We start from the raw sequence: 16,044 nt of genomic DNA, 5'->3' as shown, positions 1-16,044 counted from the left end.
CTGCAGCGCTCTTTCTGCTCAGGAGTTTGCCCTTAATACTAAAGACAAAGATGTGTAGCAAATTTCATGACGATCCATCAAAACCACAGGAGAAAACGTCTGGGGGGATTAAAGTCTGTGTGATTCGTATCCGATATCGCAGTGTTGGTGTTGTTCCGACAGCACCATAATTAATGTTTGCTCCAGGACCACTTTGCAAACCGACCAATCACGTTTTGTTGTGATGTCATAGCCTCGCGACTATAGAAAAATACTGGAAAAGTATGCACAAGGGTGAGGTGAGCCTTTCTAACGCATAATTATAATCAAGTTAACAATACATCCAGTTCCACGTGCGTCACAAACCCTGGTCTCCTCTGTGCTCGCCCCCCGGTATCTTGCCTCTAATGTGGACTTTGTGTCAGTTGCAGTGGTGGCTATGGACCAACACTGATCACGATGTGGCAGGAAAACAACACAACAGAGTGATATCAGATTAACCACAGTATTCATCCATTGGAAAACCGTGAATGTCCGTTAACATTTCACAACAATTCATTCAGATCTGACCAGCAAAACCATCCTTAGAGACAACTGTTAATCCTAAATGTGAAGAATTTCTGTTAACATCTGTACCTCCTCCTATATTTACGTGTCACAGGACTAAACTTGCGGACACAAAGTACAGCTGTCCGAACATTTCTGTTCCTTGACATAAATCCTGCTTTGGGGTCGGGACTTGAAAAGCGAAATGCCATTTTTCGATTGGGTTCCACTAAGAACATTTGTAACGGAAAAAGAAAAAAATCTTTTCAGGGAAGCCTTCATGGAAGCACACTGAGGTCGTGCTCGCAGTCTCCGACAATATCCGACGAGGTAACGAACCGACTTTTAACAAGATAGTCCTTTACAATCTGCCAAACCCTCGCTATGACACATAAGGAGGCTGCTGTTAGCGGCGTCAGGTCGTTTCCTCTGCATTTGCCTGGTGCAGTTTGTGTATCCCACATCTAAGTGACGTGTCTGTTCTGTCCTTGGTGCATTGTACTCCCAGCTGAATCCCATACAGCTGGATTTAATGGGGATGAAGAGCAGAGCCTAATAACAGTTTATAAGCATTTACGGAACAAAATGGTCTTATATCCTTTGATGTAAGCGCCTCCGACAGAGGAAAACTCAGCCCGCATCGGGTACTGACCCCGAGAAAATGTATGTATACACTCTGACGCTTCTGCAACTATTTTAATTTAAACTACTGTCTGTTTGAGTCATGTCTCCTCCTAATGCCTCCGTGGTTAGAGAAAGCATTTTCTTTCACTTTTAATGCACATGGCACTTCATTTGCTTTTTATGAGATTGCGCGCTTCATTAAAAATTTGTAAGACCACGTTGAAATCGGGCATTAACCCATAATTCACTGCTTTGTCTACACTCATTTCTTATGCTGAGCACATGATCTTGTTCAACATAATTAATGTGACGGGTACAGGCCGGAGTTAAAAAGCTATAGGAAAGTGGATATAGCGACGAGGGCTGAGTTTGGACTGTGTTTCAGGAATGAACATGGGCACATGCATCTGTTTCCCGTGGATATTATAGTCCTACGTTCTGAAAGGGAGTCCCGCAGGAATCTACAAATGCATATGCTCTGCACAGAGCGGCGCAGCTGAAATTTTTCTCCTTCAAACACCCTACAGCAGGAGAATCAATATGAATGTAAGTGGTGATTTCCTATACACAGAACACGCTCTGCTTAGAGGGAGGGGGAATGCTATCTGAGGAGGGGAGGATAGTATTTCCAGTCCTCTGCTGGCACCGAGGTCAAGCTGCACTCACATCTTTCAGACAGCCCATGAAGTTGTTGCTCACTGGGGAGCCCGGCAGGTCGGCCGTGTTTAGGCTGCCCCCGATGTAGAAGAGATCATCGGAGCCCAGCATGGTGTAGTCCTCCTGGGTGTAGCCGGTGGTGGTGAGGATGCCGTCCACCAAGATCGTCACCTGAGGGGGGAGGGGAGGAGGGGAGGGAGGGTGTGGGGAGAGGAAATGACAGAAAGTGGAGCCATTTTGAGTCATACAGAAGGAACTGGCCTAATTATTTCACGCTGCATTTCTCGATTCTAGTCGAGCTGGCCTTAATGCCGGATCTTGAAGGCAATTACAAGAACAGATCTGAAGGGGTTCACTAATCTCAGCTGATCCCTGTTTCTGATACATTAGCAAAATCGCAGCGGCGTCAATATACAATATATATCCCTTACACAGATGTTTTGGCTCCAGAGCAACATGAATGCTACAGTACACTCAATTAATTTGAGATTAAAGATATCTAGATGGCGGTCCGCGTTGCTTGTGCACTGGCTGAAACAAAACAAGATTATTCTCATATCAGTCTCATCAGGCTCACAGAGACAAAGGAAATGAACTACCGAATATAGGAGAAAAAGTTAGATGCCTGTTGCCATGACAATAAGTCCACAGTTAACATGTAAGCCTGCATGAATGTCAAAGCTCCCACTTTAGGGAGGCGAAAAAACAATTACCATCTCTTTGTGGGTGAAACATTTTCAATTTCCAGGAGAATGTACTGTGAAAAGATAATTGTTCTTTAATTGTACAGCTTGTGATACATTTGCTTTAAGGTAAAAAGAAAAAAAAAAAAAAAAGAAAAAAGAAAAGCGACAGCTCCAGCAAGGCGGGACACACGCATGTTCAAAATGTCGACTAATTGTTCTGATGTCTCGAGACAATCATAATCACTTTTCGAATCCAGGCTTTTACTGGAAAGATATCAGAAACCGACATATGGGAGGGAAGGAGAGCTGGTCTCTCACATTCTGCAGTGTAAACATGTTAATCAAGTGATTGGCTGTGAGGCGGGGCCAGCATCTGTTTGTATGCGCCTATAAATCCCTAATACAGACACACCTTATATCACATTATACCCGTATAGACATACACTCATGTCATCATGGTGCTCACTTACAGAATTAATTGCTCGCTCCACCTTTCATTAATCAGAAGTGAATTAGTCGAAATGTCATTCTCTTACTGTGCAGTAAGACTCTACAAAAGGCTTTAAACCCTTTGCTGCCACTGGGGCGATTCAAAGCCCCCACCACAGATCTTGCTTTTATTTGATTGCAAACGCTTTTAACTATCCTATAATTTTATCAGTGTATTACTCTATTCATCTATTCTAATCTACTTTATACCTCGTTGTTTTTATTGTATATCCTTCTACAACATGTCATTCTTGTTTTTAAACTATGTCAAAAAAATGATAATTTAAGCTTTTGCAAGATAAAATGTGTAGGACTGTATTTTACTAGTGATTATTTTCATTATCAACTGATCTGCCAGTTATTTTAATGATTCATCTTTTATCCTGTAAAATTTAAATCTTGTGGAAAAAAAGAGCCCAAAGTTTTGTCTACAAATTGCCTCATTTATCCAACCAAAAGTGGAACATATATAACAAATAGGGGGCAGCATAATACCAGACTAACCGCTAACTGCTGCTGACTGTAGCTGCTGTTAGTTAGCTAGTTAGCATAGTTAGCTGTGCAGCTAGCAGTAAATAAATGAGAGCTCAAAGCGCCGGGGGAGTGTTTGTGTAAACACTGCTACTAAAGCAGGACCAGGACCAGGGCTAGCTTGCAAGCACTCTAACTTCAGTAGACATATTGCATATATAGAACGCATAATGTCAAATCTATTAGTCCTTCACATTGTGTTGATATTCTTAAAATACTTTTTAATGTTTTCAACTCAGAACCAGCTGGAACCAGCAAATGTCTGACATATTTCACCTGCAAAATTACTTCAAATGATGAATAAATTAACAAAATTGTTGACAACCTAATTTCTGTCGATTGACTTATTGCAATACCAACTGGTCGTTGCAGCAGGTGACGGGTGTTACAAGCCTTAACAGGATGATTTCTATTCAAAGGGAAGAGCTGAAAAGATGAAGGCAACACTGAGCTACATTTCTGAACAAGTATACTCCCACCACCACCAGATCCAACAGACCTTGACTTTACCCGAAAACAGCGGTAGAGTTCAGAACAAACTGATTGTGATCACCCAGCCAGGTCTCAGTAAGCATACCCAAAACAAATCATTTAAAACCTGGGCGCTGTGATCAAGTGATTGGCTTTGAAAAAAGTCAGATGTATCTTGTGACTTTAACTTTGCCGTGTCTATTCTGTTAAATCACTGGCATTTTGAAAGCAAGAGGGTAGGAGACAAAAGACTGACCTGACACGGCATGTTCAGGTGTCAGGTTTTTAAAACGAAGGTCCTGCATCACCTTTCTCTGCTACTGGCAGGTATTGATTTCTGTCTATCTCGCGGTGAAGCCTTCAGTATCTTCGGCTTAGACGGCGGACAATGGCAGGGCTTGACTGTGGGTTGTTGATACTGCACATTGAAGAAACCTCTGAAAACCAAAGTGCTTTTATGTCTGGAGACCGATTGATGCTGTGCCACAGCGTATAGAAAAGTACGGCCTATTTCTAATAACAGCTATTACATCAAATCCCCAGATAGATCCTTTCAAAATAAGAGGGGGGGGATTGAACGTGCTCAAAGGTAACTATTGAATAAGATTAGAATATCATTAATTAGAGGCATATAGCAAGATAACATTCAGGCTCCTGTGCTGGCTGGTGCCTTTTTTGAGGCTGATCTTTTCATCATATTTCTCCAGGATTTCCATACTGCCAGTAGCTGATTTAAGGGAAACATATTTATGAATGTCAGCGGAGCTCAAGAGTTACAGTTGGAACTGAGCGCAGTGTTAAGGAGGTACAACAACAGATAACTTGTGTATATGTTAATATGGACTGTCCAGCAGGAAAAGGTGAATGCATCATTAATAAGGGTCAAACGTGGAGAGAGAGAGAGTCAGTTTGTCCACAACAGTAAAAAAAAAAAAAAAAAGAAAAAGAAAGACAGATGGAGAGGGAGATAGTAACAGGATGGATCCTAGCCTGAAAAGCACCACCGGATCTAATAAAATGTTTCCAGCGGCACTCTCTTGGGAGTTACAGTTCTCCCTATCTACATGTCAGTGAGGTAACTTATCTGAGGGGAAAGCAATTTACACAGGGATCAAATGCATGGCTGAAAGCATAAGTGACGTTGTAAGCATTGGATTGCCGCTCCACTGGAAGCCAGGGTAAGGAAATAGATGTGGAGGAGGATGCAACTTTATATGCGGGTTAATGTGACAGGTTCAGGATATATTGGTGATGAGGAGAGACTTGGATGCAAAACGAGTCCTACTTAGCGAAGGATTGAAACATTTAAATGCACCACACGTGGCAAAGAGGACCATGTTTGGTTTGGTTATGGCGCCGGTACATTCCTTCCTTCATCATTCATTCAGCGTTTACTTTTTTTTTGGGCACAGACACACTTGGACTCAGTTTACCTCCCCAAGCCCGGTTTTTCTTCCAGGTTTCATTGTTGCACTAGAAATGATCCACAGGGATCTTGTAGGACTCAGTGGTGCGAGTTGTCTCCGGCAGATTTTTATTTATTTATTTATTTTTTAAACGCAGCTCTAATCTAAAGGTAAGAATATTACATTGCACCACAGCTCAAGGCAGCTCTGCTTGAGTTGATACAATTTGAGAGCCTCGACATACTGAACACACTTCTCGAATATGTGCCAAGTGCATTGGCAGACTGAGGCAAAAAACACAAAAGCGATTCTGAGAAACGTGCCGGCACACCGTGTTAACGCTCCAAAAATATGTAGTAAGCGCAGCTATGACATTTTAACACTGGCATTAATCGGGTATATCTGATGAAGATGTCAAAGAATAAACCAGAACACATTAGCATATTATTCAGAGAGAAATGACTTGTGACTGTTTGTTTTTTCTAGAACTGATATTAGTTGGAAAAAAATGCGCTAAAAAGCTTCTGAAAACCCACAATACAATGCCGGCTTTGCAGCTAAATGTAGACAGACGCTCTGTGTGATCTACGAGGAGTGCTGAGGAGGCTGCGACCTCCTTCAAATTAATGCACGAAACAGACATCAGTGCAATATTTCCGTCATGTTGTGTACATTTTGTCCACCATTTGGGGGTTTAAATGGCTCTCTTAATTACATCATCTCATTGCAGTCTCTTCATACGCAACCTGAATTACCACCACCTACTGCTCATCTGAATTATCCAGCTCCTACTGTGATATAGATGGAAACCTGGCTGCAGCGGTGCATTTAGCGGTTATGTTTTCTTAGGAGTTTTGAGAGACTAAAAACAGAGCTGAAAGAGAGAGACTATTGGATAAACATGACTCCAGGGGAGAGTTTTGCCTCTTAACTGTTTTCTAAAAAGGCAGCCCCTATCAACTTGACAGGTGATGATATGTCAGGGTTAAAATTGCACAAATTTTCTTGGGACAAGCTGACATGTTTAGCTTGAAGCTAGGTGTTGGCAAGACAGTAGAAACCAGCCAAAGCAAGCTAGATTTTGAAAGCATCCAACCGGAAAAAAATCCCACCTCCTCCCTTCTTAGCAACATGAGCGTGCACTGCCTGGCTAGCAACAGAGTGTGTAATGCCAAAGCGAAAAATACCTGTCATGAACGTAGCACGATTGGAATATGCTACCTAGCGCAACAGTCACTCTGGGTGTGTGCTTTGTGCTAACATTAGCCTCTATGGTAGTGCATTGTTACCATTGCGGGCCTTTTGTTGGGCTCAGGGGCTTGTGTGCTTTGTGGTACTCGGTTAGCACCTCACCAACAATCTGTCCCTTTCATGTTAAACGTTAGCAGCTAACTGTGCACACACCAGGAAAAGCATTAGCATTTGGATATTTTTAGTCGGTCACAGAGCTTTTAAAACACACCACAGACTTTCACATTACACTTTTTAGATTACACATTTATTCAGAGTTATATAAAAACTATGATTAATACCGTGGAGCTTTAAGGTACTGCATAATGGGAGTAATTGTAGAGTGACTACAGCCAAAGAAGAGAGCCAGCAGCAGGCTAACATTAAATGTAACAGACACATCCTGGGAATCTGTAAATTAGTTTGGGAATTCAGGGCTGTGCTTTGTCTACTGGACACAATTAATGAATGTGGAACCTTAGGGCCCAGTTGTACTTGGCTGGAGCGCAGTACAGTAGGTACAGCAGTACAATATCGGACACATGCAATGGGTGTATTCATTATATAAAAGCTCCGCTCAGCATGACCTCCCCGATACTGCTACAAAGCTGCATCAGTGGCTGTCGCAACAAAAGTGGCTTTTTTTTCTGTTTCAGTGGAGTTTGGCAGAATCTGACAATTTGTATGAAAAATATTATTCTGTAAAAGCCAGAAAAGAGAGAGATTTCTCCGCTACTGCAGTATGCAGGAACATGATGGAACATACGTGTACTGCTGCATGTGCTCTGTCGTTCTTTCAATTATCTTAAGAGACCTCCGTGGACTACCTTTTTGTGTGCAGCAAAAAAACACAAGTTCCCTGATTATAAAATGACTCAGTGCTTGCCACCGAAGCAATCTATTTTACGAGGAAGAGGGCGATGACCTAATATGAGCTTGTTACATTTATTAGAACATGGAAAATGGAGACAGGGGGTCCAGCAGAGCAGAAGCAGTCAACAGCAAAACCAGTACCTGTCAGTGTTTACACTGTTATTGCGCTATAGCACCTAAAGCCTTTTCACGTGGGACTGGTTTTTACATTCACCCAATTTGATTCAAGATAATTACAGGTTTATGAAGAGCGCCTGCTACAGCACACATAATGACACGCTTAATAAAATATACACATTTTACATTTCATGTGGGCAGCGAGCATGCAAGCCACAGTCAGCGGATGCATACGCACCTGGCGGCGGTTGCGGGTAACTCGAACATCATGCCAGACGTAGTCGTTGAACTTCCCGCTAGCTGGTTCCACCAGGGCCTCGAAGGCGCCGGAGCCCAGGTTGATGACAAGCCACAGGGCCCCGTTCCTCAGGGACAGGTTGACATAGTCAGCTGACTTCCCCGTGTGAAGCAGCAGGCCGTTCCTCTGCAGGGTGCGGAAGGACAGCGTGATCTCGTCCATGCTGCTCTGAATGGGAGTCTGGGACAGGTTGTAGCTGAAGAACTCATTGCCTTTGAAGGTGGCCACTGACTCCTCCTGCCCTGAGAGGGGAGGAGAAACATCTTAGATAATTGTTACAGTCATCAAATGTGATTTATCCAGTGCACAGTGCTGTACAGTCACTACTTTTGTTGACTAAAATGAGTTGAAAATATACAGTGCAGTATCAATTGACAAATATTTCACAACCACCAAAACTAACTTGAACAGACCGTGTATGTGTTTGTGGAGCTACACATGTTCTGCAACACTGTACAGTCTGATGGACAATTGCGCAGTCAGTGCACGCTAAAGGAGAAGTCGAGTGGTATTTTATATCTTCTTACAGCAAAGAAAACACGAAAAGACCAGCAAAACCCACCATGAAGTGATCCTGCTAACGAGTGTTGTCTCTGTAGCTTATTCCTCTGTTCAACAGACCTCCAAAAACACATCAGTGAGCCACAATGTTACACTGGGTGTTATGTTCCTTCATTACGATGAACATGGGCACTGTAGTTTACTTTGAGTCAATCCCACATACACCATTCCCCGTGCTGTATACTCACCAGCACAACATCTCAACAATATTGTCCTCAACAAATGTTCAGTTTACTAAAGACTAAAGTGCCAAGCTGTGTATCTGTCTTTTCTTTCTTTCTTTAAAAAAACAAAACAAAAAAAAACCCGTCAAATCCATAATTATGATTTGTTTTCAAACATTTACATGTGAGAGCCTCAAACAACAGTGGGGGAGGTTGTAAAGAAGTGACCAACACCACTGTTGTTTTTGTTGAATTGTTGTCAATGAGACAAGTATAGGACAATGCCTTATTCTTTATTTAACAGTGACATTTTAAAAATGCCAAATTTAATTTGTCATTCTTGGATAAATATCTAATGCACACCCACAGAAAGAAGCTACAGTAAAATATGATGGCTCAAACAATTCCCCCAAACTCTTCAAGAAAAGAAGTTTTTTTTTGTTTTCTTTGGTTAACCACAGCAGAGGATAGATAGATAGATAGATAGATAGATAGATAGATAGATAGATAGATAGATAGATAGATAGATAGATAGATTCCATTCAAATGTGTATTGTTTGCAAGCAAGTTATAAATGCCGAGACTGGTGAAGACACGCACCAACCTGAGCTCGACGCCATAGTAAATAAAGGTCATACGCATTAAATGTTGATTGAATCTATTGTAAACTGAATAACATAACAGACTGTTTTTCTATTTCCCTCCATAAATAAGGGTTGTAACTTGTGACATTTAACTTTCCGTCACATTGAACCACAGAGTAATGCTCACTATTGTATAAAGCAGCTCTTGGACCTTATGAATGGAGCTCTTTCAAGCCAGTATAGACACCCCTTCCTTTGCTTGTCTGTGAGTTACAGCCTCGAAGCTACTGAGCAAGCTGTTTCAAGCTAGACGGATAAGCTGTCCCTTAAGCCTATGTTTGCTTGTACAGTGAATGCCGCCTTCTGAACTCCGGGGCCAATTTAAGCCAGCAGGATCCGCGCTCCCATTAGTCTCCATTGTTTGAGCAGTGCAGTTACTCAACTACTGAGCAGACAGCAACTCGTTAGGCCATTGTTGTTGAGCCGTGATGTGAAGTTCGCCGTTTGACTGATGCTGTGGGGGAAATGCAAACCTAAGTGCAGGTGCAAAGTGAACACGGTTTAGCACCGAGGGCAACAGAGTGGTTGGGGGGGAGAAAAAAAAAAAAGATTATTGGACACCAGAGGGGTTGTGGCTTAATTTAGCAAAAACACGAGTGCTTAAATGTCCAGTTAATAACTCCACAGGCACAGCGAGCATTACATCTAATATCTAAGAAAGGTCTTCTCATAAGAGATCAATTATGAGAGGAAGAGGATTTGCAACATATCCCGCGCACCATCTCTCTGTAATTACCATCTTTCTGTAATGAAGACGTCACCAGCAGATGACCCTGAAGCCCTCCTCGGTACGGTGTGAGGGATCAATGCAAGTGTCTGAGCGGCTAGAAAGGCAGCGGGCCGTGTCTCCGCTCTCCTGCCCACCATTGAGGTGGGCCCATTGTCTGCAGCGACAATGTTTACCAGCCTGTGAAAAAAGGCTGTGTTTGCTCTGACACCAGACAGACTTAAGCACTAACTCCGGGGGAAAAGCCATCAGAGACACAGTCAGTCAGTGCAGATGCTGCTGCAGGAGCAGTTGGACACATAATGCATGATGCAGCTTCTACCCCGGTGCAAGCTGTAAGACAATTGCGGCAGACGCCTATATTGGCAGAAAAGTGGGCTCAGCAGAATATAACGGCAGCACCGAAGTGTCTCTCCTGCTTCTCTTCTCACGGTCACATCATGCTCCTCAGTGCTATCCCGCCCTCTCTCTCTCTGTCGCTGTTTGACTGTACGCCATCCAACCTCCCATTTTCTCGCACCCCATGGTTTGAAATCATAAAAGCCACCTCTAAATTCAAGATACAATTACTAGTGAGTGTTGGGGGCACTGCCCATGGTAAATCCAACAGAGTGATTTTTTTTGCATTTTTGATCATATTGGCGTTTTAGCTAGTGAGTTTAGCCTGTCAGCTAGCTGAGCTGGCTTCCTAAAAAGCTCTGATAGATAGATAACTTTATTAATCCCTGTAGGAAAATTAGATAATCATAGCAACAGTTACATTCAAGTACAAATACAATAAAAATACAAGGGCGAATATAGAAAACACAATAAAAACTCAGTAAAACTACAAAGTACCGGGAGCTGCTACGATAAGCTGCCACTAGCATGGCGCCATGTTGGAAGCTCTGCATGTTACTCTCTACGTTATCCAACTGTTTTCCTACAGCATACGTCTATAATTATCTCTGTGCTTTTTCATCTGTAACTTAATTTAAATGCTTAACTTTCAGCCACTGCTAATGATATGTCACCATAGCTCCTTTTACTCGCAGCGCTTGGGAGGACCTGCCAAAAGTGAAAGTGACTGGCATACACCGGCGTGTGAAAGCGAGTGGTACAGCTCCTTCCTCACCGCTGGATGACGAATTCAATCAGACACAAACGGGAGAGAAAGGTGACTGGTTCTACTATTACGTGTACATGCAGAGCTTTTTAAAAGGCCAGGTGGGTCAGCTGACAGGCTAACCTTGCTAGCTAAAAACGCCTACAGGACTATCTACATGATGAAAAATGGCAAAAACACTGTACACATAAAATACTAACAATAGGTACAAAAGTCAACTGTGCAAAGTATTTTAACTCAGTTAGGGACAACAAAGCACTGACTTAACTTTATAAGATGTATACTGTAGAGTAAAGATTGAATAAGCATTTCCATGTTTACATTTAAAAGAAATCATGCAAGAGGTGTTCTTTCTGAAGATCCTCTTTGGACAAAACGTTGTATCATAAACTTATGTTTGCCACGGATCTTACAGATCAAAAATCCAACCGACCAACTAAAAGGCTTTTTGTCGTTTGTTGTTTCTTACAATAGTCGGTGTTGCCCCTATGCCCACGTCAAAAAAGAACCATAAATAAGCTGCCAGTTGTCACAAGTTGATGTCTTGCCATCAGGTGGGAGGCCATCATATCTGGTTCTACTTCCTATTAGCCCACCTGTTCCTGCCTTAGTTACAGCTACATTATACTGCGGTGGCTGCATCAACATGAAAAATGCCAAACATGTGGATTGCTCATTAATACTAAGCTTTACAGATGATTAATTTCAAAGCCGAGCCCAGGGCGTGGAGGGCAATTGCTGACTTGGTTTCCTGCTCGGGGCTGAGGGAGTCGGTTGTCGGCTGGTTGCATCCAAACCAAAATCAGGCGGTGTTGGCGTGTGCGTGGTAGGGCAGCAGTTTAACACCGGTCTGGAGGCAGGGACTGGCATAAGCGCCCTAGGTGCTCAGTGAGCGACACCTGAGCATGAATAATCTCATCATTTTCTGTAAATCTGTGTTATACACACAGGACTGAAGCACACACACACCAGCACACCCTCCTGAATATCCTCAAAAAATGTTTGTATTTTTTATTTTCTCTGGGCCTCTTCACGGAGAGCGACAGCGATGGGGGATGTCTGATTTGAAATGATTTGTGGCCAAATAAAAACAAATCAAATCAGGCTGATCTCTTGAGCATACCCTCAGGCCAAAGATTAGATTAGTAACAAATGCTGAAACAGACATTGAGTGTCTGAAAGAAACTTTGATGTCTCATGTATATCCAACGAACTCAGATGACATTGCTTTATTGCTAATTGTAGCTCTACTACGCCCCAGTACTGCTTGGAGGCTTATTTCTGTAAATCTCCATTGCACAATCAATTACCAACTACTTCTTCCCGCTGATGCATGAAATGGAGCAATTACATTTAGGCTTCATTTCATGACAGATCACATTGTGCTTGGCCTTTAGGACACACCGCATAACTTTCTAAATATTTGATATAGCGGCCTCGTTCTAGTGTAGCAACGTTAATCATTGTTGAAGCAGCCGCGGCAGACTACGGTACATCCAACTGCATTGTTCTGTCAGAGCACCCATCAATTAAACCACTGTAGGAACTTAAACTGAACATTATCTTTTGGCCTTGTAGAGACTGATTACTACTTCTGTACATGAACAAGTTTGTCCCAAAGCAAGCAACCAAAGAAGCCAGACCCTAATCTATAATGTCACAGTCATGTACAGCCTGAAGCTGCACCATTTATAGTGGCTGAAGAACCGCTGTTATCATGCTGTGAAGAATTCACTTAAGGCTTTTCATCTACTGTAAATGAACTCAGTATTAGCGTTATCAGTTCCACGCCAGAAAATGTATATGAGAACACCCAGCGTACGACCACATGCTTGTTTTTTTTTTTCTTCTTTTTTTTTCAACCCCATCTTCACAGATGTGTTGTGTTCCACTGGAGCTAATTGTAGTGCGTGCAGAGTATTTATAACGATGTCTTACTGCATTGATTGGATTGAAAATGAAAACCAAATCTGCTGATGAATGAACACTGAGCAAATGTGCTTTTTTTTTGGTTAAATCAGTAATTTTTTTGAAAAACGTGTGGGATGTTTGTTTTGTCAAAATTCAAAACAAGGAAAAATAATTTCCTCTCTAGATTACAGTCAAAGTATCATTTTGCTGCTGATGAGCAAAGTGAGGATTCTTTGCGGCGTGTTATACTGTCAGAGTGGGTCATCAAAGCCAATGTCTCTATGTTTAGAGACGACAACGCTGATTGCCATGGAGACAGGATGGGGACTTTTTTTTTTATCTGAATCGCTCAACACGTGGCAGAAAACACAAAGCGTATGTATAGCACAGTCTTCATGTAGGTCAGTGCCACCCTTGCTGTTCAGTCAAAATGCCCCCCCATTCAGTGTTGTTTAACCAAATATTGCGTTTGATTTCCTGGATTTTACATCACAGTACTGCGGCTTTACCTCAATTCACATATTTAATCAGCAATTTAAATCAGTTCACAGTGTGCGAAAAAAATTTCTCCTAGTCGCATTATTATGCTGTTTTATTCTGTGAAAGAAGAGGACATCATGCATTTCTCCCTGACTCTTAATTGTTTACCGCCTATGTTAAAATATCCCTTCCATCTTTGAGATTGTTTTCCTTAAATTCTGTGCTTTTATGAATATTCAACACATTAGCACTACTGCATCGTGGACACCATTTGAAGGCAATGTTATTCGCAACCCGCTGATGAGTGATCATAAACAACCCAGTGATCACACATTGGAGAAATCATCACTAGCCTGTAAATTCTTATGTAAAAAGTTCTTTACAACAGCTCCCAGAAGGTAAAGTTATCCCCCTGGTAATACAGAATGTTTGTGCTTGGTTCTGATCATTGTTACAGGAAGAGTCAATAAACTTCTGTGCGGACCCGAGACACACCCTGGGCATCAGATCCGTTGCATTCTTTATTCTGATACGTGTTCATTCCCTTTTGAAAACACCATGAAACCAAACCGAAGAGATGCTATGTGCATAGATGCATTACCTTGGCGAAAAACTGCAGAGGTCAAAGGTGATGTTCCGGTAGCTCAGTCAGTGGTCAGGACAAGGGTTTGACGGACAAGAATTGAGTGAGTAGTGAGCATAACATGACAGGAAGCAAAAACGAATAGGCAAGTATATGAAAAAAGAGGAGAGGAAATATTAGTGCAGCACAGTTAACTAAAATGATTTCAGGGGGGAAGGGGGGGAATGCTGTGATCAGGTGGCTGGGAAGGAAAAGCAAACCAATAGACCCCATACCTTGGCGGTTTAACATCAGGTGCGCCAGACCTTGAGGGAAAGAACAGAAAAAAGGATACGAAAACAGGAAGTTCATAAAGAGGTTCGGGAGAACAAAAGCATTGTCACAATGTTGGACTGCAGTTTGTGACAGACATCCTGGGGAAGGTACGGATGTCAAAGTTCAAACTCAAATAGAAAGGGGAAATCAAACTAAAAACAGACAGACATCTCAAGGGAGGAGAGGGAAGGCAAGGAGAGAAAAAAACATCTTGATCGGTGCAACCCTTATTGGTAGTTGCTCACACAGATGCTTTTTTCTAAATGGAACACATACTGTATGTTTACTTGATGCAGACAGCGTTCGAGATGTGTCAGATATACACAGATCCTGCTTTATATCGCGAACACCTAATGTTAAAAGTTGCTCATGGTAACACTTGATCTGTGACCGTCTCTTTTATAGGCTTAGCCACTCACCTCCACACACTGATATTTGCATCCAGATGAGCCTTTTAACCTTCTATATGGCAGCGCTGTATAAAAGGGCAGAAGTGGTGCCATTCCTCATGTGCTAAATCTTCTGCGAGCATCTCACTATTTCACAGAGGAGTCGCCTGCTAATGGACCGCAGTCGGTTTAGGGGGTTAAACACTCGTACAATGACATAACCATCACTGAACAGGTCAGCCACTGACCTTTGATTATATTCAACCTTTATTTAACCAGAAGAGCCCCACTGAGGTTAAGAATCTCTTTTGCAAGGGAGACCCTGCACGGAACCCCTTTTAATTCTGGGGAGGGGAAAAAAAAAAAAAAAGAAAGAAGCAGATTGGAGCTGCGACATGATGCTGCACTGCGTTAATGCCTCATCATAAGGCAGGCCAGCCAAGACAAAAAGAGGTCACACCCAACATCCATAGCCTGTCAAGCAGAAGGCGGAGGGGTCAGCTGAATGCAACGGCTGCTGGACGGAACACTCTCCCTACCAAGAGTTATTGGACATGTGGTGAAACAGACTCTGACGACTGCAGCACTACCATCGATCTGACAGTCATATTGGGAACACGGAGAAAGCCTAATAATCTCTGGAGGCACACCGAAAACACACCGCAACCTATCAATCACAACACGATGAGGCTGAGCAGTTGCAGGTGACGGTGTATGAAAGTCCAGCTGGTCGGACTGCACGCGCTGCAGCGATCGCAGCCAGCTCTGAACACGCTGTGCCTGCACCAGCAGCCTGAGTCTCTGAGTCCTCTGTCCTGCGCTAAGCAGACAGAGAGACAGACAAATGTCTCAGTAGGTCAGCCAGAAATCATATGGCATACCTCACCTGCTCCTCTTGCCAAAAAGGAGATGGAGCTGCCACATTTCAAACCCTTCTGCCGAGCACATGAGCCCCACTGTGCCAGCCAATGCAAACAGCTCTCATCAGTGCATCGGCACTCTAACGCTGCGATCCATTGTACCCGGAACAGGAAAGGGAAATGCAATCGCCATTCAAGTCGCAGGTCGGAAAAAAGGGGAAGCTCCATCAAGCCGGACTTAACTGACAAAAACACATGACGTCAAAGCAAAATGGCGGCTAACAGAGTACACAGGAAGCAGAGTTTCATTTTCCTCCATTTTTACTTTATGTATGTGTTTGTGCTGTAGACATCCAGTCACAACTTTGTAGTTGCCAGTTCCATTTCTGTTCAGTGGG

General features: G+C 42.8%; 1 protein-coding gene across 5 annotated transcripts in view; it reads right to left on the bottom strand.

The window, feature by feature from the left end:
- nrxn2a (neurexin 2a) overlaps positions 1-16,044 on the bottom strand; it is a 136,708-nt gene that overhangs the window by 82,447 nt on the left and 38,217 nt on the right. For 4 of the 5 annotated variants that reach the window (XM_037119311.1, XM_037119315.1, XM_037119312.1 and 1 more), the window contains exons 4-7: positions 14,358-14,387; positions 14,101-14,112; positions 7,848-8,149; positions 1,816-1,977 (exon numbers count right to left, since the gene is read on the bottom strand). In XM_037119311.1, the coding sequence (XP_036975206.1) occupies positions 1,816-1,977; positions 7,848-8,149; positions 14,101-14,112; positions 14,358-14,387 (506 nt within the window). The remainder of the gene's footprint in view (positions 1-1,815; positions 1,978-7,847; positions 8,150-14,100; positions 14,113-14,357; positions 14,388-16,044) is intronic. The other variant, XM_037119314.1, reaches the window with a different exon arrangement.

The sequence above is a fragment of the Acanthopagrus latus genome, chromosome 13 (genome assembly GCF_904848185.1).
Source record: "Acanthopagrus latus isolate v.2019 chromosome 13, fAcaLat1.1, whole genome shotgun sequence".
In the NCBI taxonomy this organism is placed as follows: domain Eukaryota; kingdom Metazoa; phylum Chordata; class Actinopteri; order Spariformes; family Sparidae; genus Acanthopagrus; species Acanthopagrus latus.
This window is presented reverse-complemented; position numbering and strand designations above follow the sequence as displayed.